We start from the raw sequence: 27087 nt of genomic DNA on the forward strand, positions 1-27087 counted from the left end.
CTGAGAGGGCGACATCAAAAAGAGTTTATTAAAAGAACCCTGAGATATCTAGAACAATTTTAGGAGTGTAGACCCTTGAGTAAGAACTTCCTAGAATAACTAGTGATATCGATTTCATAATATCCAACACAATAAAAGCTTTAAAAACATATATATGCGTGGACATCTACGTATAGCAGAAGCAGGAAAATGACATGGTAGAATTATTGCAAATTTACAGCAATTACTTAATGTAACTACATCTTCAGATGTAACCTGATTCACCTCCACAACGTTTGGAAGATGTTTAGGAATCTCGTTATACTGTAGCCCTTCGTCTCAGACAGGATGCCTCTCATGCAGCACCACTGGAGCTTCTTTCATGCGGAGTTTAGTTCCATTCTTAATTTAAGATGCTTTGATCAAAAATATTATATAAAAATATGCTCTCCTATTGTCTGAGGGAGTAAGGGGGGAGGCATCTTTCTCGCAGGCTAAATCAGAAGTCATTGTCAACCCACCTTGGGCAGCCCTGATATAAAACAATAAATATACTTTTTTCAGTCTTTGACTGTCACATTGTTGCTTCATCAGTTTTGAATACATTACAATCACAGTATCTCAATATCAATGAGATGCTCACATTATATCCAGTATGTATCAAGCAGCCATAGTGAACACCACCTTACAATTGGTCATAAAAACCTAAAAATTAGAGTTGCTTCAGAAAGGATTAGTAGCTGCACTGAAGAATGTCTTAGTGGATAAATAGAGAATATGATATAAGGCAAACCCAAGCTCAGTTTCACAATTACAAACACCCCAGGTAATGTGAAAAGCCTAAGAGTTTAAAGTATTGTACATTCACAACATGGGTTTCTCTGGCTCGTATATGAGTATGGAAAGGTGTTATCATTGACATCACTCTCTGAGTCAGAGGACTCTTTCACCCTTGTATAATTTCTGTTCTTTAGAGGACTGACTTTTAGAGCCTCAGAGGGAAGAACTGAATTGACAGGTTTTCCCCAATACCCAGTTTTTCTAAGAAAGTCATCAAGCTTTAATTTCCTGATAGTCTTTAAGAGGCCCACGCTGATGTGCTAGGTTTTATCAGGGTTGTACTTTGTCTGGTCAGAATGCTCAGTCACATAAACTCCTCTCACACACTTTTTCTTATCAAGGCTAATAATGATGCGATCCTTGTTACTGTCATCCTTGTCACGAGTGTAGCCTTCAATCAGGCAGGTCTTTTGCTGCTGGATATTTTTTTTTCATTCAGATTGCCCAGCACAAAGTAGGGGATGTCCACATCTTGCAAGAGTTTACCACCATTCCCCTCGTCTCTATTCTCATAATGGTGGAAGCCGAAGTCTCCATTCTCTGGATCGCACTTAAAAATCATTGTGGTGTTTAAAAGAGAGACAAACATTGATGAACCAGTTCAGTAGTTTGAGGCCATGCCTTGGTTTGGGCTGACCATATTCAGATTTCTTCTGCTGCTCCAATTTTTTTCAGCATCTTCATTCAGGATGTGGCCAATCTTTATAATAAAATAAAACTGGTTTGTTAAAAACAGCAAAGATGTAATCACAATTTCATGACATCCGTCCATCCATCTGTGTCTGTCTATCAGTGAAAAAATATTTAGTAATTGTAAACTAATTGAGTAACTAAGTAAAACTCAACCTGCTTCTCGTTTGTTGGGACACACTGGCACACACGTAGTTCTGAGACACTCCCTACTCTGCTATTTACTGAAAAGGCTGCAGTTCACTTTCTGGACCCTTTACAGAGTGAGACTTTGCATGTGTGTGTGTGTGAGAGAGAGAGTCTTCAATGAGCATCATTGAAGGACCTCCCCATAACAACACAAAACAACAAGCACAGCAAGTTTAAGGTGGTATTTAAACATTCTTCAAGTTTCAAAATATACCAGTCCAGACGATCCAAACGTGGAAATGAAGCTGCAAAAACAGCCTTTTTTAATTTTTTTTAATCAGCCTTAATCAATAAGCCACAGTACAGAGCAGTCAATCAGGAACAGACAACAAGTGTTAAGAGTTTATTATGTCATCATGTGAAATTGATTTTTACTGTTTTTGTACATAAACCCACAAAAACATCCTAAGTAGACTTCTAAAAAAACTGAAAATAGATACTTTTATAACTACTGTTAATTGGTGAAATTTTGAATATTTCTATTCACATACTCTCGTAAACTTTCTGAGGCTACATTTAAAAACTGAGGCTACATAAAATAGACTGATTCTTATCAAGCTAAATATTATGCACTCAAAAGGAATCCCTCACATGAAAACCTGATGCAGTGTGAACCCTGCATGCTGAGCGAGCGTGACTGTTACTCGGCCGTAACTGACTTAACTATTATTCTAATTTAGACGGATAGTTAAATCTGCCTTTGAGGATTCATTCATTGGTGGTCGATTGTCAGAATTAAGAAATGCTATGGAATCCCAAAGTGGTTGCTACAGTGGTTACTATGGTGTCCCAGGTGGTTGCTACAATTTTCTTAGGAGGTTGCTATGGGATTCCAGGTTTGTTGCTACGGTATTGCTAGGCTAGGTAGTTGCTAAATGGTTGCTAGTGTGTTAAGAATGTAGTTAAAATATCAGTAAAAAGATAAAAAATGTATATAGTTCAAATTCATATGGAACACTTTTTAGACCACTTAGCTAGTGGCCCTTAGGCCACTATATAAAACATATAACTGCAGTATATTTATTATCACTGACAACAACTCTAATATTAACAATGCACTTAAATAAAAAACAATGCAAAAAATGCTTTTCCCCGTTTCCCATTTGAAATAAGACTAGATAAAGGCATAAAGGATGAATTGGCATGAATAGGTAACTGCTGTGCTCTCATATTGTTATTATTATTATTATTATTATTTTAGAATATGAAATCAACCGCTCCACTAAATAATGCAGTGCCTGTAACTTTTATATCTTTGAAAGTCTAAATCTGTCTAGGTAAGAGTACAGACTTTGGAAATTAGCTCACAAGATTAATGTGATAGGATTACTGTGTTACCTGTAGGTTTTCATCAGAGTGATTTGTTTACTCACAGGTGTAATCGCTCTGTCACTGTTGTTTACTGCAACTATGTGGGTAGGTTGAGACTCCACACAGATAAAGACAGAGAGAAATGTTGAGAAAGAGAAAGAGAGAGCATTATCTAGGAAACAGAAACTCTTGGCATAGGTACCAGCAGGGGGAGGGACTCCTCTGGAGTGAGATTCAGTCCAATGTTCAAGAATCATTAGGTTTTTCAAGAGTGTTCAGCTTTGAGCTGTAGTACTGAATACTGAATATTCTGTTGCTAAACACATCCACTATCATATTCTGTTACACCAAATACAAACAAATGTTCAGAATACATTTAAAGCGTTTTGAACTGCACAAACCACAGGAACCACTGGCACCAGAAAACTAGAACTGTCCTTTTTCCACTTTGTTTCTGCTACCTGCTCAAGATGGGTAACAATAGGACCTAATGGAATATGTATGATACAATAAGGAATAGTACATTGATGGGGAAAGTGTGGTTTGGTTTAAAGATAGACTTGGTCTTGTGGCATGTGACAGGAATGCTGTCAAAAAAGTCTTTAGAGATGATGATGTGATCTGTGTTGTTGTTGTCAGGGTAGCCAGTATATCTTTCCTTAAGGCATGTAGGTATTTGTTGGCTTTGCCCTCTTTTATGTTGCCCAACTGGTAATAGAGCAGGTTCTTAACAGGAAGTAGACTCTCCTGTCCTGTCCAAGATTGGTACCAACAGGCTTTGGTAATGCAGCTGAAGCCAACAACAATTTCGGGAATGTTTCACTCTTCCAGATGAAGAGAAGTCACCAAGCACTTACATGGTTAATAATAACCACTACAAAGCCAAATATGGACCAGCCCCTACCTACTTGATGGCAATGGTGAAATCTCGAACTGTACCACGAGCCCTTTGAGCTTCGAGTACAGCTCGGCTTGACCCGCCATCCTTCAAGGTTCACGGAAGACAAGCGTCGAGAATGTTCTCTGTACTGGCACCCAGGTGGAAGAATGAACTCCCACTGGCTGTCCGAACAGCAGAGTCTCTTGCTGTCTTCAAACGCAGACTGAAGACTCATCTCTTTACACAGCACTTAAATGAGCACTGAATTATAAGCTGCACTTATTTTATTGTACTGCACTCTGTATTGTAGTTTATTCCATCCATCCATCCATCATCTTCCGCTTCTCCGGGGTTCGGGTCGCGGGGGCAGCATCCTGAGCAATGAGGCCCAGACCTCCCTTTCCCCAGCCACCTCCACTAGCTCCCTGGGAGGGATTCCGAGGCGCTCCCAGGCCAGCTGGGCGATATAGTCACGCCAGCGTGTCCTGGGTCTTCCCCGGGGTCTCCTCCCCGGTGGACTTGCCTGTGACACCTCCCAAGGGAGGCGTCCAGGAGGCATCCTAACCAGATGCCTGAACCACCTCAACTGGCTCCTCTCGATGTGGAGAAGCAGCGGCTCTACTTTGAGTCCCTCCCGGATGACTGAACTTCTCACCCTATCTCTAAGGGAGAGTCCAGCCACCCTGCGGAGGAAACTCATTTCGGCCGCTTGTATTCGCGATCTCGTTCTTTCGGTCATTACCCAAAGCTCATGACCTTAGGTGAGGGTGGGAACGTAGATCGACCAGTAAATTGAGAGCCTTGCCTTATGGCTCAGCTCTTTCTTTACCACAACAGACCGGTAAAGAGCCCGCATCACTGCTGACCCAGCACCAATCCGCCTGTCAATCTCCTGCTCCCTTGTACCATCACTCGTGAACAAGACCCCGAGATACTTAAACTCCTCCACTTGAGGCAAGAGCTCACCCCCGACCCATCATCCTCATCCCGGCTGCTTCACACTCGGCTGCAAACTGATCCAGTGAAAGCTGAAGTTCACGGCCTGATGTCTCCAATAGGACCACATCATCTGCAAACAGCAGCGATGTGACCCTGAGGTCACCAAACCGGACACCCTCCATCCCCTGACTGCGCCTAGAAATTCTATCCATAAAAATTATGAATAAAATTGGTGACAAAGGGCAGCCCTGACAGAGTCCAACTCTCACTGGGAACAAGTCTGACTTACTGCCGGCCATGCGAACCAGACTCCTGCTTTGTTTGTACAGGGCTCGTAGCAAAGAGCCATGTACCCCGTACTCCCGAAGCACCTCCCACAGAATACCCCGGGGAACACAGTCGAATGCCTTCTCCAAATCCACAAAGCACATGTGGACTGGTTGGGCAAACTCCCATGAACCCTCCAGAATCCTGGAGAGGGTAAAGAGTTGGTCCAGTGTTCCACGACCAGGACGGAACCCGCACTGCTCCTCCTAATCCGAGGTTCGACTATGAGTTGGACTCTCTTCTCCAGTACCCCTGCATAGACCTTGCCAGGGAGGCTGAGGAGTGTGATTCCCCTATAGTTGGAACACACCCTCCGGTCCCCCTTTTTAAAAAGAGGCACCACCACCCCAGTCTGCCAATCCAGTGGCACCACCCCTGATGTCCATGCAATGTTGAAAAGGCGTGTCAGCCAAGACAGCCCCACAACATCCAGAGCCTTGAGGAACTCGGGACGGATCTCATCCACCCCTGGAGCCCTGCCGCCAAGGAGCTTTTTAACTACCTTAGCGACTTCGGCCTCAGTAATGGACAAGCCTATTCCCGTGTCCACAGACTCTGCCTCCTCACTGGAGAACGTGTTGGTGGGATTGAGAAGGTCCTCAAAGTATTCCTTCCACCGCCCAATGACGTCTTCAGTCGAAGTCAGCAGCACACCATCCCCACTATATACAGTGCTAGTGGCACACTGCTTTCCCCTTCTGAGTCGCCTGACGGTTTGTCAGAATCTTTTCGGAACCAACTTAAAGTCACTTTCCAATGCCTCACCGAACTCTTCCCACACCCGGGTTTTTGCCTTGGCAACAACTGAAGCCGCAGATCGCTTGGCCTGTCGATACCTGCCAGCTGCCTCTGGTGTTCTACAGGCCAACCATGTCCTGTAGGACTCCTTCTTCAGCTTGAAGGCATCTCTCACCTGGGGTGTCCACCACCGGGTTCGAGGATTACCGCCCCGACAGGCACCAACTACCTTGCGACCACAGCTACAGTCAGCCGCTTCAACAATGGAGGAACGGAACATGGCCCATTCTGAGTCAATGTCCCCCACCTCCCCCGATATCTGGTCAAAGTTCTGACGGAGGTGTGAGTTGAAGATCAATCTGACAGGTTCTTCTGCCAGACGTTCCCAGCAAACCCTCACTATACGTTTGGGTTTGCCTGGTCTGACCGGCATCTTCCCCCACCACCTGATCCAACTCACCACCAGGTGGTGATCAGTTGACAGCTCAGCTCCTCTCTTTACCCGAGTGTCCAATACAGATGGCCGCAAGTCCGCTGACACGACTACAAAGTCAATCATTGAACTGCGGCCTAGGGTGTGCTGGTGCCATGTGCACTTATGGACATCCTTGTGTTCAAACATGGTGTTCGTTATGGACAAACTCTGGTTTGCACAGAAGTCCAAAAACTGAACACCACTCGGGTTCAGATCAGAGAGGCCATTCCTCCCAATCACACCCCTCCAGGTCTTACTGTCGTTGCCCACGTGAGCGTTGAAGTCCCCCAGTAGGACAATCGAGTCTCCAGGAGGTTTCAAGCACCCCTCCCAAGGACTCTATGAAGGCTGGGTATTCTGAACTGCTGTTCGGTGCATAAGCACAGACAACAGTCAGGACCTGAAGGCGTAGGGAAGCTACCCTCTCGTCAACCGGGGAAAACCCCAACATACAGGCACCGAGTCGAGGGGCTATGAGAGCCCACACCTGCCCGCCGCCTCTCACCATGGGCAACTCCAGTAGCCCACCACCGATGGGAGGGGCAGTAGTAGGGGTGTGGTGCATTGTGGATCGGGCAGTGTCCGAAGACGTGGGCCTTGGCGTTCTGATCCTCGGTAGTTTATTGTATCGTATTTTATTGTAATTGCATTGCATTGAATGGCACAGAGTTCTGCGTTCAACTCTGTTTCTTTTTCTCTCAGTATCTACAGTGACTTTGTTTCTAGCAGTATCTGAGGTCAGGACTGTCTTTTTCTCTAAGCTATTAGTAACTAGCAAAGATACTTTCTCTAGACAGACAAAGCACTTCTTGTAAGTCGCTCTGGATAAGAGCGTCTGCTAAATGCTGTAAATGTAAATGTAAAATGTAATAAGTGGACCAGAATGTAAAGTAATGAAATATTAATGTGGTGACTGGTAATTCTGGAATTATTACTCCATAACAAGTTACCTAAGGTCATGTAAACTACACTTTGTGTCCAAAAGTTTGAAAAGACACCTGCATTTGCTCTGGAATCAGTTGTATTAACATGGAGTTTGTCCCCCTTTACTGCAGTAACAGCCTCTTCTTTTCTGGTAAGGCTTTGCACTAGATGACAGTACTGAAGGACATTTGAATAAATTCTGTCAATTCATGAAAACATTTAGTAGTTAACTTTCAGTTGATAAACAAGCCACCAGAAATCTTCATCTGCGGATCAGCTGTACGAATACCAGGCCTCTTAAATTGTGTGTTAAATGTTCATGCAGACTTACTGAAGTACAAAGACTTGGTTAAAGTTTAGTTCAACAGAATTCAAAGAGACTTCAGTAGATGTTTTGGATTTTTTAAACATAAGCTGACGTAGGGGGAATTTTTGGAAATGCCATTCATTTTTGGGGGTTGTCATATGAGCTCAAGCAGATCACATCACTGATCTAGCATCATTTAGCATGATTTCTTATGAGAGATGATATCCAGAATAATTGCAAGCACCAAAATTAGTATTAACTATTGGCACAGCATATAAATCACATAATATAAATGAATGCATTGTTTGTTTGGGGTTGTAATGGGATCATACATTTAATCAGAACCACTATTTATTCATATGAAATAAAAATGCAATTAAAATGAATTAAAATATTACAAAATCTACTACAAGCATAAGGAAAAGCATACCACATGAATATAAATGCAACATACTGTACCTTATGCATGATTGGTATTTGAGAGACTGTTCATTCTGGCTATTCTTTCTCTGCTGCTTTGAACAAAGTCTGAGAAACAGAAGCTTGAACACAAATGAGTGATTCTTGTGGATCTCTTCCAGCACATTAGAGACACCCACCTTGTACTTCCACTAACTGGCCGTTATGTCCACTATGCAGTGTCACTGCTACGTTGAGAACAGTCCACCACTCAAAAATATCAAACTAGAACACATACTGGGCAGAGAATGGCCACCAAAAAATGAAGCACAGCAAGATGAAACAGTTTACAGTTGGTGATACGTTATGTCGGACCTTGAAGACTGATGCAAACTTTCTGTGCAAAGTAACTCAAACGAGTACAGGTGGAGTACAAAACGTGTTCATGGACTACATACATATGATGTATGTATCAAACGAACAGTAACAGTTAAACATGTATGCTGCCTGTATACAGTACATTAGTGACACTGTGTCAGCAATTAACCCAACAGTTTGGGTTAATAAACAAAAATGCAAACAAAAGATCAAAGGAAGCATTTCATGATAATAATGAAAGTGCTGACAGTCAAATAAACAGAGTTAGGAATTTTCATTGTCAGTCTAGAATGCTCTTCCTGGTGAAGGTTACGCCTGTTTAAGCATCATAATAAAATACTGTAGCAAGGTAAAAAGCACTAGAATTAACTGAAAACAAGTTTTGGGCCCAGTTGGTTTGGTGTAAGTTGGTCACTTCATGAGAAACCCCGACCCTATAAATCCACTACACAGATGAGAAATTGCAGACTGTAGTCCATCTGTTGCTGGATATGTTTCATATAGAAATGTGGACAGCAAAGAAAGTATGCCAAAAACTTTAAGGCAATGAAAATATGCAAAATTAGATGAAAGTATAACATAACTTTTGTTCAGAAGACAGTTCTGAATGTTCAACGCATTGTCATGATTGGCACCTCCCAGTTCTCCATGTGATTTTGTTTACCTGGTCTTGTGCATATACTTCCTTGTTTTGATTCTTCCCTGTTCTGACGCCTTGTTTCTAGACTCCGCCCTTGATTGTTTTCACCTGTGTCTTGTTAACCCTCATTGTTCTTGCATTTAAGCCCTGTGTTTTCCCTTGTTAGTTGCTGGTGTTTGTATGGTGTTGTTTGTTCTGGCTTTGTTGTGTGTCTAGTCTGTGTTCCTTTTTCGTTCTTTCTGCCCCTCAATCTCTCCATGCTGGCTCTTTGACGCCGGACTGTTTAGACCTTGATTGTGGATTTGTCCCTAATAAATCTCACTTCTCTCAGCGTATGCATCTGCCTTATCATCGCTCCCCCGCGTTACACACATACTTTGCTGCTGGAATGTGACTGAACAATAGGGCCTCTTGTGTGGGTTGTAGAGTCCGTCTCATGCTACCACGAGTGTGAAAGCACCACCAACATTCAAAAGTGGCCAAAACATCAGCCAGAAAGCAGAAAGGTACTGAGAAGTGGTCTGTGGTCCCCACCTGCAGAACCACTCCTTTATTGAGTGTGTCTTGCCTGATTGCCAATAATTTCCACCTGTTGTCTGTTCCATTTGCACAACAGCAGGTGAAACTGATTGTCAATCAGTGTTGCTTCCTAAGTTTCACAGAAGTTTGATTTACTTGGAGTTATATTGTGTTGTTTAAGTGTTCCCTTTTTTGAGCAGTGTATATGCACTTCAGAACAGATGGTATTCAGCTTAAGATTATTTACAGAGTAAAACCTTGCCAAATATGGATGTACCCTTCAGGGGTGAACCTTAAATTCAGGACAGGAGTCCTGTTTCTAGAAGAAGTTTGTAACCATTTGAAAGAACAAGCATAAACCACAGAGGCAGATGTTTTATTTCCCTTCTTTCTTACACAGGAAATATCTGCACCCTGTATATTTTCTAAAAAAAGATTTATCAGCGTGTCAAGTATATGTCCTCCACAGATTACTTTGTTGCCATGGAGAAAGTTGCTGTTTGATTAAAATGAAATACTTGAGTATTTAGATAAGCTTTCCCACCTTCGACACTATCAGTATCAAAACCATCATACAAGGGTAAGTGTGTGGGCCAAGGCTGCTTAAACACTGGGATTCAAATAGCCGAGCAGTTTTGCAGCACATATGAGGATGGTAATAATAAAGGGCCAAGTTCTCTTTGCTGGGATGATCAGAAATGTCAATCAACTCACAACCGAGAGTAATTTTGTCCGCAAACCCCAACTGATGTACCACAAATATAGATAATAAGGATCCTAATTGTGTTTTTGAACAGTTTTGTATGCCATTAGATGGGTCTTGGGCTAGGTCTCACATGGAGCTTGAGGCACTGGAAGTATAAGTGCAGTACTCAACTCCCACACTCTGCTAAGAGAGAGCTAATTCTTTCATCTTATTCATTTCGTTCTGAACAGCTTGTTCTGCTATTCCCAAATGTCCTTCAGTTTTCTTCTCACTACTGTAAATACCACAGTCCAGAAACAGCCAGGTGTGTTGTATCTCTGACTCTCCAGGGTGGTAGATCTCAAGGGTTTGTTTTCCTACTGTTTGAAGATTTTTGCATAAAGATGGTCTTTACTTGCCTAATGATAGACTTAATAATTGGCTGATGCTCAGTCAATGCTCAGCTCTCAGATGTACTGGGGTAGAGTAGATGAAAATTCAATCTCATCAGCCAAGATGAGAGTGAAGATGGACATTTCAATAAGACAATGACAACAAATAAAGTCAATATAACTCCATCCTGCTTTCAAAAGAAGGTGAAGATGCTTGCAAGGCCTGGCCAAGTTTTTTTTTTTTTTATGCTTATAAATATTGTATAAAGTGAAAAGACATTGTGTGTGAATTAGAAGTGGATTTATGCACTGGAAGAATATGAATAAACAAAAAACAAAAGTATCTGAATACTTGTTTTATGTCACTAGAAATGCTACACAACACAGGTAGAAATTTTAAGTTGTATCCCTGAAATCTCCAAATGATAAAATGAGTTCTGTTGCTGCAAAGATGGATAAGCAAGATGTTTTGGTGTACAGTGATTTATTTAGGCACTTAAAATCATGTTGTCTCTTGTTTTAGTAATAGTTCAAAAATGAGGGCGATAACGTGAAAAGTATTTGTAACACATTAAAACATTTTAAAATAGCATGGACATCTATGTACAGCAGAAGCATGAAGATGAGGTGGTAGAATTACTACAAATTTACAGCAACTACTTCATATAACATCACCAGCGTCCTTCCTCCAGACTTTAGCTCCAACCTTAATTGAATATGCTCAGATGGAGAAATCAGAATAAAGATCCTGGTTAGCTCCACCTGCAATATGCAAATGAGCTCTCAAACAAATCACAGTGTATTATTTTTTGGTGATGAGAGCATCATAACCAAAAAATATAGCTAGCATTGAAAATAGACATTCCCAGAGCATGTGTGTTTTTGAAATACTTATGGTTTCCTTTAAGTTCAGTGAAAAGATGACTGAACGCTACTAATTGCTACCTGCAAATGTTCCTACAAGTGCTCTTAAATTATGTTGCAATCAAGCTGTGTCAAGAGTCATAGATTTATTTAGATTTCATATGTTTTATTACTAAAACTATGCAAGTTTACAGGAAAGATGAGAAGCTAAAAAAATAACTTGTATGAATGTGTTCTCATTGGCTGAGGGGGAGGGGGGGGGGGGGGTTAGGTATCTCTCTGGCAGGCTAAATCAAATGTCCTTACTGGGCCAAATTTAGGATGAGGGCCTCACTTTGGGCAGCCCTGATGTAATCTGACAAATGTAATTATTTTCAGTCTTCAACTTGGGCACATGGTTGATTTATCAGTTTTAAGCAAATTACAAAGCACACTGCAGCCAAGGACACCCTTAAAAGGACACCCTTTTAAATCTACATAAAAATGTAAAAATTACAGTTGCTTCAGGAATGATTGGTAGGTAAGCCCAAAAACAAGCATTTTTGGAAGGATAGCATTTGAGACTGAGATGAATTTAGAGTATAGTGCATTCACAACACTTCTTTCTCCTAGAGGAATATCCGGTGGTGGTCCAATCATTAACATAATACGCTGACACAAGTGCTGAGTCAATCTCGATACGACAGTCCCGGTTCTGTGGAGCATTCACTTTTGGAGTCGTAGAGGCAGCATTTGTGTTGACAGGTTGAGGGTCACGGCTTATTAAAACACCTTGAAAAATGTAGTCTGAGGGTCCCAAATATCCAGTTTTTCGGAGAAAGTCCTGCAAATCCAGGGTGCTGACAATCTGTAGGAGGCCTTTGCTGATGCGGTAGGTAGCGTTGGGGTTGTAGTGTATCCGGTTGTCATGCTCAGTCACATAAACTCTGTCAAACATGTCGTCATCATCAAGGCTAACAATGATGCGGTCCATGTTACTGTCATCCATGAGACCAGTGTAATCTTCACTGACGTAATCAGGCAGCTCATCCGCTCCTGCGGAATTCAGATTGCCCACCACGTAGTAGGAGGTGTCTAAATCAGGCAGGAGTTGAAAACCATTCTTGTCGTACCTGTTCTCGAAAGGGTGGAAACCAAAGTCTCCATTCTCTGGATCGCACTTTGGAAACATACCATACTGATTCAAAGAGACACAATCCTTGGCGAACCAGTACAGTAGTTTGAGACCATGTCTTGGTTCGGGCCGTCCAAATCTGGACTCCTTCAGATGGGTCAATTCGTTCAGCGTCTTCATTTTGAGCATAGTCGGTCTTTATGAAGATCTAAACAGACAAAATAAAAATTACTTGTTAGAAACCACTAACTTGTCATTAGAATTCATCATATCTTCCCATGGGAGGTACTTTTATACTTCAGTAGTAATGAAACTGAATACATGTACTCATTTTTTTATTACTTACATTTTCATTTAGAGTACAATTCATTACAAATATCAAAAGCCCTGAGATTGTCTTCTTTTTCTGCTTTTCCTCTTATCAATCAGCAGTTCAGATGCATTTCATATTTATTCATTTATTTATTTATTAAAATACCCAATTGTACATTGTAAATATTGGCTAAACAATATTATTATTGTCTCAAAATATTGACTTAGAAATTAGAAATAATTACTTATTTCCTCAAAATGTTGCATTAGCCTCTCAAAATAATGACTTATTTTCTCAGAACATTGACTTAGTATCAACAATGGCTTAAAACAATGGTTTGTTTTAAGCATACACTCACAATGTATAAAACCCAAATGCTCAATAATTATATTAATTTGTATAAGTAACTGTAACATAGGATCTGACGAGGCATATAAGAAGGTGCAGTACATGCACAGGTGAATTTAGCTCATGTGGATAATCCAAACATCAGATAGGCAGTACTGGGATCCATGGAGAACACAACAAAACACAGATCTAGTAAGGACATGAGCTGGCTAGATAAACTATGAAACACCAAGTTTGGACCAACACAAAGAAAACATAATGAATATAACCAGGAACATGCAAGACTGCTGGCTAGAAAACCAAGGGAACACAGGGGTAAATATACTAACACAGAAGACAAGGACCACCTGAGACTCATGAGAGGACAGGGCTCGGAAACAAGGAACAGGGCTGAGGTCAGGGAGGAGTTAGCATAACAAAAACAAAGATACATGGTAGCCAAAAGCTCATGACACAGAAAAAACAGAAAACAAAAGCAGAAAGACAGAAAGACAGGGATTGAGAGAAAGGACAACGTGCAACATGTGCGTCAAATTTCCACCACTAAATCATGTTTCATAGCCCTTATAATGAATTTAACTTTTCAAATTGAAACCAAAAGTAAATTCAATTTGTATTCAACTCTTCATAACTATTATACATTCATATTAGGAATATTAGTCAGAGGCCCTGAGAAGGTCTGTCTCTCATTAATCGTCATCGTTAATCTAAAAAGAAATGTGATCTTAAATGCAACTGCATTCAATAAAAAAACTTTTATAATTACTGTTTTAATGACCCAAATGTCTACATGTTTTTTGTACTGTTTCCTTTTACACTTATGACATTTGAGTTGGTTTATGAACCAAAAGTGCCATAATTCAATGTTATATGATTACTTTCCAACCTCTGTTTACCCTGTAGGATCAAAATTGTGTTCGTTACTGTATCTTTAAGACTGATTATATAAATGAGCTCTGTTCTGATTGGCTTTCCTTTATTGTGGCTAATTCAGAAAGCAGTCTGGCAAAGACACTCACTATAACCTCAGTGTGAACGGGCGGGGCTAAACTGCTATAGACTGCTGAATATGAGGTTTTTCGTAGAGTTAAATAGAGTTAAAAGATAGATCCAAGTGACAAAGTCTATAAAAATACTAGTAACTAGTAAAAAATCAGGACAGAACAATAAATAATTTGTGTTGGCGCTTCATAAGTGGACAGCAAAATGTGTAGCCCTTCACACTTGGTATCTCCACGTGTCTCAAATACATAACCAGTGATCTGATTCATTGACTGGACTGGAAGGGTAATTGAAACACATTGAGATGTCAAGTGTGAACAGCTACACATCTTGCTGATCAAATCACTCAAGATGAATAATACCAAGTGTGAACAGAGACATGGATGGTACTGAAGGAGAGCATGAAGCCCAAATCTAACCAGATCCATCTAAGTAATTGAACTTCTGAGCTGGATCAGTTGTGTTCAGTTAGGTTTGAAAGTGAGCTCTACTGGAAATAGCATCTCCAGGAGCAGGCTTGGTGACTTCTTGTCAGTTTTTCCATGATATGGGTCCTTTATCCTTGGAAGTTGAAGTTCTCACCAGCAATAACACAATCATTTGGTAATTATTACTCATTACAAATTCTGTTGAAAGTGCATATCCTACACTTTCTAACCATACACTTGTGTTTGTACTATTCCAAAAAAATCGGGACAGTAGGTAAAATATGAGAAACAGAAAGCAGTGATTTGTAAATGCACTTTGATTTGTAGTAAACTGAAAACAATACTATGACAAGAATGCTTTACTTTATCGACTCAATGAATTTTAGACGTATGCTCATTCTGAAACTCATGTTCCAAACAAGTAGGAACAGGAGCACTTTTAGACCAAGAACATTATAAAATCTTCAAAAATGTTAAACCTGTACTACCCACAGCAGAAATCACGTCAACAACTTCCAGAAAGGAGGGGCGCCAGGGAGCACGTAATGGAGTAGACGCGTTTTAGCTGGGGGCTCCAGGCCAAGCTGATTTAACTCAGTTTTTCTACTACTTATTTTGGAAATTTGAGTGTTCCTTAGTTTCCGAACTCTACTAGCACAGTTTGACATCGACACAGTGACAATTTGGTTTGAAATGGCTCCGAAATCGGCCAAAAGCTCAAAGGATACGGAGAATCGTCAACCGGCCTCAACTGCTTCTCCCACACGTGGCATGTCGGAATCCGGCGAAACAGTCGCCGATTCTCCTCCAACGTGGGCTAAGAACTTGACAACGTCTGTCCAAGGTGGGCTCGATAATATCTCCTCTCGGCTAAGCAACATGGAGCAAACCCTGGCGGCGGTCCGGACGGAGCTGAAAGATTTTAAAGAAGCACTGAGTTCGCTCGGCGAAACTGTCTCGGCTCATGACTCACGAATTGATGCACTAGAGACAGCGCTGAAGGGGCTAGAGAGAGCCAACGCCACCATGCAGTTGAAAATAGACGATCTGGAAGGCCGATCCAGACGAAACAACATACGAATAATTGGAATTCCAGAAGGAACGGAGGGAACGCGCCCCACGGATTTTGTGGCGGGTTTGCTGCCCAAACTTTTGGGTGAAGAAAACTTCAAACTGCCCTTACTGGTGGACCGAGCGCATAGATCGCTCCGTCCTCGCCCGGCTGAGGGTGCCAAGCCTCGACCGTTCATTGCACGGATTCATCTATTTCAAGTTAAGGAAAAGATCTTGCAGCTCCGGAGATCCCATGGTCCTCTTCAATTTCAAGGACATAAAGTGCTCATTTTTCCGGACTACACCAGCTCCGTTATGGAGAAAAGGAAGCAATTCACGGAGGTGTTGCAAGAGCTCAGGAACTTGAAAATAACTCACTTTCTTCGGTATCCTGCGAGGCTTCACGTCGAGGTTGATGGTCATTCACGGAGCTTTTCTGAACTGGCAGAAGCGAAGGCATTTGTGAGTTCTGTCTCGAAGACCAACAAGGATGAGTGAAGGGTGAGCTTATTTAGTCTTTTGACCTACAAAGAGGTAAAAGCGGAACATTACCTAAAAATTTGTTCAAAACTACTTGTTATCGTTCGGCTTAGATGTGAACTGTGTCATATTGTTTTATTACTATTTTTAAAACTGCCGTGTTTACGGCAGTCGTTATTTTTTTTCATTTTACTATACTCTTTATTTTGATTCTTCACTGTTAATATTTATCCTTCTTGTACAATAAGATGCGTGCAGTTGCATTATAAATATTAGAGTGTCCGTGGATATTGTTGAATATAAGTTTGTATTGGAACAGAATAATATTTTATGTTAATTTATTCCCTTTTTTAAGTATTTAGAGACATGTGTGATCCAACTTCTCTTTTTGTGTTATGTGATTTGCTTGGTTCTGGGGCCCCTGACAGCCGTTGCTGCAGGTTTGCGTAGTAGAGGTAGTTACTCTATAGCTGTTGGCCTACCTAAACTTATGGGATTATTTAGACATTCCCGGGGTGGGAATAGGTCTATTTGTGGGTTTGGGACAGAGGGGTGGGTTTTTTTCTTTTTTAGTTGTATGTTTCTATTTTTTTCTCTAGTTGTCAGTCTTCCTTTTCTTGCAGTTTCTTTGGTCTCTTCAGACAAGCTTACTCCTGTGCACTATGAGTCAGATGTCATCTAGGATTAATACTTGTACTTCTGGCATCACCTTAGCCTCATGGAATGTTAGAGGAATGGGTCATCCAATCAAAAGGGGTCGGGTTTTCTCGCATCTGAAGATGTTGAAAGCTGATATAATTTTTTTACAAGAAACGCATATTAGTCCCACCCAGCAATCTACGTTTAGAGCACGTTGGATATCCCAGGTATTCCAGGCCTCATTTTCTTCAAAAGCTAGGGGTGTGGCTATTCTTTTTAAAAAAAATATCCCATTTCATCTTGAGAAGATGATAGCAGATCCACAGGGCCGATACATTATTGTATCTGGCCATATTAATTCATTTCCTCTCACACTGATTAATATCTATGGCCCTAATTTTGATTGTCCTGATTTTTTTCGTAAAATCTTTGGTCTGATCCCACTTGCCTTGAGTGAGAATATTATTATGGGAGGTGATTTCAACTGCTATTTAGATCCATATCTGGATAGACTCTCTACTAAGACTCCACCCACGTTGGCCACAGTACAAACTCTTAATAATCTACTCAAAGCAGGGAACATGGTGGATATCTGGAGGCTATGTCATCCAACTGGCAGGGACTATTCATATTACTCACATGTACATAAGTCTTATACAAGGATTGATTACTTCCTTGTGTCTTCTGAGTTGGTATCCAAAGTTTGCAATGTTAAATATCATAATATATTAATATCCGATCACAGCCCAATTACATGTGAGCTTCAGAACATTGTCTCCAAACCAGCGTATGCATGGCAGTTTAATTCTAATCTTTTATCAGATCCTGCCTTTGTCAATTATATGAAGGTAAAGTTCGCAGAATTCGCAGAATTTAACGACACAGCAGATGTATCAGACTCCACTCTCTGGGAAACGCTCAAAGTTGTTGTCCGTGGCTATATTTTGGCATTCGAATCCTCAAAGAAAAAAGAAATGAATCGGAGACTTGTTGAAATTGAGAATATGCTAAAAATAACAGAACAGAAATATAAGTCTTCCCTTTCAATTTCAGATTATAATAAAATTTTACAACTTAGGTATGAATATAATACTATTCTCAGACAGAGAGTTGAGCACCTTTTACTTAAACTTAAGAGGAAACAATTTGAGTTGGGAGACAAACCAGAGGGACTTTTGGCAAGGCAGCTTAGAGGAATTCGTGCGAAACAAGCCATTCATAGGATTCAGTCAAGATCAGGGGATTTAATTACGGATCATAAGGAGATCAACAATAGATTTAGAGATTTTTACACAGAATTGTACTCTGCCAAATTCTCGGCTTCAGAATCTGAACTGGACTCTTTCTTTAAAGATCTTGCCTTGCCGAGACTATCTGACTCAGCTAGAGAGTCACTGGATTCCCCTGTTACTCAGTCTGAGATCCTTGAGGCCATTAAAAGCTTTCCTTCTGGTAAAGCAGCTGGGCCAGATGGTTTTGGCTGTGAATTCTATAAATTTTTTTCTTCCAAGCTCTGCCCGTTTCTGCGGAGAATGTATGACGAATCTATTGTAAACAAACAATTCCCTGATTCCTTATATCATGCCAACATATGTCTTTTGCTGAAAAAGGGGAAGGATGATACAGACCCCGCCTCATATAGACCCATTGCCCTGCTCAATTTTGATCAAAAAATAATATCTAAGATAATGGCCAATCGATTAGCTAAACACATATCAGAGATCATTCACCCTGATCAGACAGGGTTTATTCCTGGTAGATTTTCCTTTTGTAATGTGCGTTTGCTTCTTAATGCCATGCGTGTGGCACAAAAAAGCAATTCCACTGCGGCTGTTGTTTCACTTGATGCACAAAAAGCCTTTGACCAAGTGGAATGGCCCTATATGCTTTATGCATTGAGGAAATTTGGATTTGGGGACTTTTTTATTGATTTGGTTAAGGCCATATATTTGCATCCATCATCTTCCATTTTAACCAATGCTGACCGTTCAACTCCTTTTTCACTTCAGCGTGGTGTTCGACAAGGGGATCCCCTCTCCCCACTTCTTTTCAATATTGCATTAGAGCCTCTTGCAGTGGGAATACGGAAACATCCAGACATTCGTGGTATTAAAATGGGAGATCTGGAGGCTCTAGTCATTCTTTATGCAGATGATCTGCTTCTGTGCATCTCAGATCCTGTATCTTCTATCCCCTCTCTCCTGGAATATCTAAAACTATTTGGTCAGCTGTCAGGATACACAATTAACTGGAATAAAAGCGAATTGATGCCACTCTCTCAAAATTTTGATCCAAATCTTTTGGCCTCCTTTCCCTTTAAGGTGGCCAGGGAACATTTAACTTATCTTGGGCTTCAGATTTCCTGGGATCCAAAAACAATATTTAGGTTAAACTTTCAAGCTGCGTTAGAAAAGTTAAGAACAGACGTTGAAAGGTGGAAATTGCTCCCCTTGTCTTTGATTGGTAGAATAAATGCAGTTAAAATGATTACACTCCCAAGAATTTTATATATTTTTCAAAATCTTCCTATTTTCCTCCCAAACTCTTTTTTTCAACAACTGGATGCAATTGTCTCATCCTTTGTCTGGGCTCAGAAGACCCCACGTATTTCCAAAATGCATCTACAGAAAGCTTCAGTCGATGGTGGACTAGGCCTGCCCAACTTTAAACACTATTACTGGGCTGCAAACGCCAGAGCAATTTCCTTTTGGCAACTGGGATCACGTGAGGGACTCATTTTGAATTCTACACCACTGTGGGTTAAATATGAGGCCGGATCAGTTACAAAGACATCCTTACCGGTCTTTCTGTTTTCTAAGGTGTCACCTAGCAATACTTTAATAAATAACAATTTCATTATTAAAAACTCACTTAAGATCTTAAACCAGATCAAACGCTTCACTAATGCACCACTAACTTCAGTCTATACCCCAATTATGTGTAACCATTTCTTTCTACCTGCTAAGATGGATAAAGCCTTTTCTGTTTTCGAAAGCAAAGGACTAAGAACTATAGAGGACTTGTATGTAGATGGGACCTTTATTTCATTTAATCAATTCAAAGATAAATTTAACCTTTCGCATATACATTTTTTCCGTTATTTACAGCTTCGGCATTACGTAAGACAAAATATTTCTCATTTTGAATCAAAGCCAAGCGATCACACATTATTTGGTTTTTTACACACAGACCCCACATCTAAACAATTGATTTCACATTTTATCACAGTTTTGAGATCTACTCCAGACACAACTAAATTTAGAGAGGCCTGGGCGAGAGAGATTGGTAGCGAAATTACAGAAGAGGTGTGGGTGGAGAGCCTGTCTCGGGTATTATGCTGCTCTGTAAATTCTCGATACAGGCTGATTCAGTTTAAAGTGCTTCACCGGCTGCATTACTCCAGGACCAAATTACATAAGATTTTTGAATCCATCTCACCTCTCTGTGAAAGATGCAAAATTGAGGAGGGCTCTTTGACTCATATGTTTATAACCTGCCCTGTGTTGCAGACCTTTTGGTCAAGAATTTTTGATTGGCTTTCCAAAATCCTTGAAATAAAATTAGACTTTGATCCCATAATCGTAATATGCGGGTGTTCTGCATTATCATCCACCTTCCCTTACAAGATACAACAGGTGGTGATGGCTGCTATGATTGTGGCCAAGAAGCTGCTCCTTTTAAATTGGAAATCGCCTTCAGCTCCATCGTTCAAACATTGGCTAGCTGAGATGCTCAATTTTGCCTCTATGGAGCATTTATGTAGCCGTCGACCAAGTGCACAGAAGTACATTAACCATATTTGGAATCCAATAATCAGTTATTTTAAGTAAATGTAAGACCACAAATGTAAGTAAATGTAAGACCCTTTTTTTTTTTTTTTTTTTTTTTTTTTTTTTCCTCTTTCTCTTCTTCAATGCTGCTATTGTACATGCTACTGTCACTGTTGTTGTTATTTTTACTATTATTATCATATCATTCTGTTGGTATTATTATTTTTATTTATTTATTTTTTTTAATGTGCTTGATAGGAGGGGGTTGGGTTAGATTGTCTGATATGTACACTCTTTTTGTTAGTTTGAACTGATTATACAACCAAAATAAGCTAAAATAAAGTATTCAAAAAAAAAAAACAACTTCCAGAAATTCTGCCGACTTCTCAGGACTCAAACTTATCTGAAAAGGACTGATGCACAATGGAAGTGTGTCTTGTGGTCTGAAGTGTCAACCTTTCAGATTGTTTATGGACATTGTATTGTCTGCGTCAAAGAAGTAAAGGGTCATTCAGATTGCTACCAGCATAAAGTTGAAAAGCCAGCACCAGTCATGGTATAGAGGTATATTAGTGCCCATTGCATGAACAACGTGCACCTGTAAAGATACTCTTAATGCTGAACACTTTCTGCAGCAACATATGCTGCCTTTGTGCCAGATTTATTTGAAGAATTCATCAGACAATAAGAAGTTTTATAATGTAGATAAAATCATGATGATTCATTTAAAATGGCTAAAATTAAAAACAAAGAAACTAATGCAAAACAACTGAATGAAAGAGACTTAAACACAGCTGCTTCTAGCAGTTTGGCTGTCACTTTCTGTTCCATAACATAGTTAACGTCCTACTACCATTGACCTTGCAGCAAATCTAACTGCTCCCCGCTCTGGCAAGCTGGCTTCTGATTGCTCTGTTTAACCCTTTTAAAGCTACTTCTGTTCCATCAATTCAGTACTTTTGCCCAGTAAGCTTGGAATGTTTATTTAGTGCCTAAACTGGAAATGTTTGGACATACGCTGACGATAATATGCTGTACTGATTATCTTCTTGCGCACAGCATGACCCGTAATTTATGACTGTTACTGTCATTTGGTCACAGAAGGAGAAAGGAACACTGGATTGTTAAACCCCCAGACTATCCTTAGAGAAAAGGTCAAAGGCCATTTCAACCACTATGTGGAGGTTAAAATGTGTTTTTAGCATGAACTACTTTTCTGTTATGACATGTGGTCACAGATAAGTTTAAAAGTCACAAATGATCAGACCTTAAGACTACTGTCTAGCGACCCGCTACTTGCTCATTCAGCCATGGATGCGTAGAAGACCCAGCCTCACAGAGCAACCACATGCAAGGTGTCTTAGTTGCCCTATCAACAAAGATTTTCACCTGTGTAAATGTGATGTGGCAATAAACGTGATTTGATTTCATTTATTTTGACATTTGGTGTCAGAAGTGGGATCACACTTGCCAGCAGATAAAAGGAAAATGGCACTGCCACAAACTCAAATGTGAATGACAGAGAAGACTGAGCCCAGCAGAGGACTGTAGAGGAAGAAGCAGAACAAGACGACGAAAGAGGCAGCATGACGAGGACCAACAACAGAGCCCAGCAGGATTGTGGACAAACACGGCAGCCAGTGAAGGCCTGCCATTGTAGCAGTGTAACACCCTGTCAAGTTCAGTAACTAACTAACTATTCTTTACAGTGTATGTGATAATATAACTTATTATAACTAGTAATTCTTTCCATTTTACCACATCTGACAGGTACAAGTCCATTTCCCAAAAAAGTTGGGACGCTGTGTTGAACGTAAATGAAAATAGGATGCAGTCATAAGCAAATCATGTAAACCATATTTTTAAAGGAAAATACTATAAAGACAACAAACATGAAATGTTGAAACTGAAAAATGTTATTGTTATTTGAAAAATATATGCCCATTTTGAATTTAATGCCAAAAACACATTCCGAAAAAGTTGGGACGGGGGCAGGTTTACCACTGTGTTTCATCATCTCTTCTTTTACCAACACTGTAAGTGTTTTGAACTGAGGAGATGAACTGATGTAGTTTTGAAAGTAAAATGCTTTCTTGGTCTTGTCTCATATAATATTTCAGATACTCAAGGGTTCCGGGTCTCTTTTGCCATATTTTTCATTTCATAATGCAGCAAATGTTATCAGTGACAGGTCTGGACTGCAAGTAGGCCAGTTTAGCACCTAAAATACAGAGCAATGCTGCTGTAATACAGTGCAGAATGTGGTTTAACACTGTCTTGCTGAAATAAGCAAGGCATTCCCTGAAAAAGACGTTGTCTGGATGGTAGCATATGCCATCAAAACATGTGCTTTAGCCTCTTAGTGGCACCTTCACAGTTTTGCATTTCCCCAATGCAATGTGCACTAATGCACCCCTCTCATCATTAATACTGGGCACTGATAACAGGCTGAGTGGTCTTTAGCCCAGAGGACACAACGGTATGATTTCCAAAAAGTATTTCAAATGATATATTGGAACACAGGACACTTTTCCGCTTCCCCTCAGTCCATTTTAAGAGAAGGTGGCAGCATTCCTGGTTCCTGTTTATATATGATGTCTTTTTTGTGTTTTAGACCTTTAACTTGCATTTATGGATGCAGCTATGAACTGCTTTCAGAGACTTTCAGAAGCACGCATACAGAGATTTCTCCAGATTCTCTGATTCTTTTAATGTTATTATGTACCATAGATGATGAAAAGCAAAAGTTCTTTGCTATTTTATGTTGGGAAACATTCTTCTTGAATTGTTGCACTACTTGATTGTGCAGTCTTTCACAAAGTGGTGAACTCCTCCTCATCTCTACTTCTGAAAGACTCCGCCTCTCTGAAATTTTCATTTAATACCCAGTCATGTTACTGACCTGTTGCCAATTAACCACCGGGTGTTTTTTGAGCATTACAAAACTTTACCAGCCTTTTGTTGACCCCATCCCAACTTTTTGGAACGTGTTGTTGGCATTAAATTAAAAATGGACCAATATTTTTAAAAATAATAATAACATTTCTAAGTTTCAAAAATTGATTTGTTGTCTTTGTACTGTTTTCAATGAAATATAGGTTTTACATTATTTAAACATCATTGTATTTCGCTTTTATTTACTTTTTGCACAGTGTCCCATTTTTTTTGGAAATGGAGTTGTAGATTTGCTCCACCCAACAGACAGTGTGCTAAGCTATGTAAAAAAAACAAGAGCAGGCATGACTGTAATTTAGCCCAAGCTGACTTAGTTATTATTCTAATTTACACTGATACTTAGTCAAATCTGCCTTTGTTCTACAAGATTTGATACTGTTTGATGGTTATAGTTAAATAGTTAGTTTCTGATTCTCGAAGGTAAAGATAAACTTCAGCATTGTGCTTCAGAGCTGAGCTGAGTGGAAAGCCCCCCCCTTTTTTGAAGCCAGATGTAGTCCAGTTACAGTGTTTTGGTTTCAGTTCTGATTCTCTACTAATGAATCTATGAAAACATATCATGCTGGCTTGTGGTCAAAGTGTCCAAAAATGCAAGCGTAAATTACTGAAAGCCATGAGGATTATTAATGTGACAGTTATAGTTCAAATTATAAATTATAATTAAATCAGCAGTTCAATTCTTTTTTGTTGCTAAAGGCGGTGGTTACCTCCAAGTATTCAGGCCTGATTCTTGGCCTTTGTCAGGACCAAGAGCTGCTTCTTCTGCCCGGTGTCTAGACATATAAGGGTATCTCTATTCTATAGCCTGGATAAGTAACTGTAGCCTAACGTCTTAAAAAAGGGTTAAAAGAATAAAAAGAATATCAGCAAAGGGTGAAAAAGGACAAAAGGAATAAAAAGACTTCAGCTGCTGAGTTCTTGTGGAAGCAGGGAAAAGGCCCTCTCTTTATTGAGCTTTAAGTGGCAAGATGGTTCGCAGACAACCACAATGCAAAGATCATCACGAAACCCCTTTTTTTATATCTTTATTGGTGTGATGAAGTATGTAAGTAAGTATTGCATGATGAGCTCACTCTGAAAACTGGTTTCAACAGGTTTTGAAGGTCAACTTGAACAACAGCCTCTATAATCCAGGGGCTTCCCCATGTCTAGAATCCCCTATGAAGACAGACTAAGGCCCATCCTTTCAATATTCTCTCTTAGTCAATACTACCTGTTTGGTTATTGATTACAATATCTGATCTATTTGATTACTGATTAAGGGAATATTTATTCATAATTTCGGTCACTTTGAACCAGAAAAGTGTGCTCTGAGACATTATGCCAGAGAGGTCAAAAGCCTGTATGAGTTAATGTCTCTGAAGAATGAGTATTTTTGAGCTTGCAGTCCTGGGTTGTATCACTTCTACTTTTAGAAGATAAGCAGAAAGATCCTAACATTATAGCAAGAGTTTTCAAATTTTGAACCACAACCATATGAACAGGCCTTCTTCACTCATTCTATTTTTATCAGCCTATGTATCAATGTTTATCAATGGTTGACTAATGGAGACAAAGTAAAGAGCAAAGGACAGAGTTTGTGAACTTGCTTCTCTGTTTTTGGTTTATTGGTTTGGACAATTAGACTTTGTATATAGTTAATATCTACCTTGGTTTTCCATCTCAATGAGTGTTTCCTACGTTGTTTAAATGACGAAACGATTTCTAACTCTAAGCCGAGTGTCTTAAGCACGTATAGATGCAAATATTCAAATACTTTAACAACACAGAGTAAACACTGTAAAGAATGAAAAAAGAGGCTGATTGATTTTTAAGACATTGAACTGAATGGACTCATTTAAAGCCTTTCAAAAAAGTAAACAAATGCATTTGACCCAAGTTTTTTGAACCAGCTAATTTGCTTTCATCCATATGAAGTGCAGTTTTTCAGTTAAACAACAAAACACGTTTTACACTAGTGTGTTACCGCCTATTTATTGCATCGGCCATTACTCAAACCACAGTAGCCTGTTTGAAACTCAAACACACATTTTGTGTTGTTACTATTTGACCACATTTTGTGTGGAACAGACAATGTAATCAAAATTGCAGCAGACTTTGTGCTTGAATTCTGACCACACTGTCTGGGTTATGCCTAAGTAAGATAAGATGCTAGTTGTGCTAAAAGTAACACAAAAGCCGTCTTCCTTTATTAAGCTCACAGAGGTATTCTGAAATCTGCCCACATATTTGACCTTTTGCTCATAAATTGTAGTTCATCAGCAGAATGACGTCTAAAGTGAGAATACAACAAGCAATGAAGACTATACCTTTATCTGCTCGCAGATGTGTATTCCGCCGTTGTTTACTGCAGTTATGAGGGGAGGCTGAGACTCCACACAGACAAAGAGAGGCAGGGAGAGAAAGAGAAAGGGAGAGCACATTAGCTAGGAAACAGAAACTCTTGACATAGGAGGGAGAAAGTGGGGGGGGTGACTCTTCTAGAGTGAGATTCAGCTCATGCTGAGTAAAGGCGGTACTAAACTGTTCCGAACAATGTTCAAGAATGAGTTTGGCAGAATACATAGAAGTCATGTTGTCTGAATCCTCAATGTGCTGCTCTAAAGCAATTATAGCTCTTACAAAGACAACATGTTTAGAGTTCATTTAGGGTCTTTTTCCATTTCACAAAATACCAGACCATGTGGAGCCAGCAAACTAGAACTATTGGCCTTTGGTCCAGTACTAAAGTTTTCTGTTTCTGTTTTCAGGAAACTGCTCAAGATTTGTGCCAAAAGGACCTAATGATAGTATTGTCCCATTCTCTTTGGTTAACACTCCGGCTGTGACAATCACCACATCACCATACCTACCAGGGTTTGAGCTTATTACCATTATCACTGCATTTTTTATTTGTTTATTGTTTTTGTATTTCATATTTTGGCTGGTGAAAGTTTCACCACTTTACTAACTGCTCTCTGCTCCGGAGCTGAAAAAGGCTGTAACGTTAGCTGAGATCTGATTATACATTTTATGTCACATGGCTTCCTGTGGTCTCGATGTGGCTTTAATTTAACATAGTACTGACAAAATATTGAGCGGCACACTGAGATACTGAGAAACTGAGCAGTGCTCAGAGTCGTTGGGTGCTAGTGCACTCGCCTTCATTTGAAACAGCGGTTTTGAATGCTTGGACATTTCAGTGAAGGCTGAGACACTCCATAGAAGACGCTCGATTTTGGCTTTTACTCAGTCACTCAGCTTTATGCCATCAGATACCCTCTAAATGGGCATCACTGTAGCATTCGTTAGCTGGAATCAAGTCTCTGCTGTGTACATTGTTTGGCCTGGTATCTGAGGCGCTACAATCCCAGACAGCGCAAAACAGGGTCTATTTTAGCTGTCAGTATTATACTAGGTCAATGATCAGTATTATTTCAGTATTATAACTTTTTACTGATAATTGTATAAACATCTACGCACCCCTGACTTACCAATACACTTTGTCTCCCTGACCTACCAGTGCACTT

The 27087-nt window shown here is 40.1% G+C and overlaps 1 protein-coding gene across 1 annotated transcript; it reads right to left on the bottom strand.

Annotated features, from left to right (window-relative positions):
- Positions 1-11079: 11079 nt before the first annotated feature.
- Positions 11080-26026, bottom strand: LOC108434306. The gene is made up of 2 exons (XM_017709332.2): positions 25888-26026; positions 11080-12798 (listed from the first exon to the last, which is right to left on the bottom strand). Exon 2 carries the CDS (start codon positions 12777-12779, stop codon positions 12051-12053), a length of 729 nt encoding a protein of 242 aa, XP_017564821.1. The 5' UTR covers positions 12780-12798; positions 25888-26026; the 3' UTR covers positions 11080-12050.
- Positions 26027-27087: the final 1061 nt, after the last annotated feature.

This window comes from Pygocentrus nattereri, chromosome 22 (assembly GCF_015220715.1).
Source record: "Pygocentrus nattereri isolate fPygNat1 chromosome 22, fPygNat1.pri, whole genome shotgun sequence".
NCBI lineage: Eukaryota > Metazoa > Chordata > Actinopteri > Characiformes > Serrasalmidae > Pygocentrus > Pygocentrus nattereri.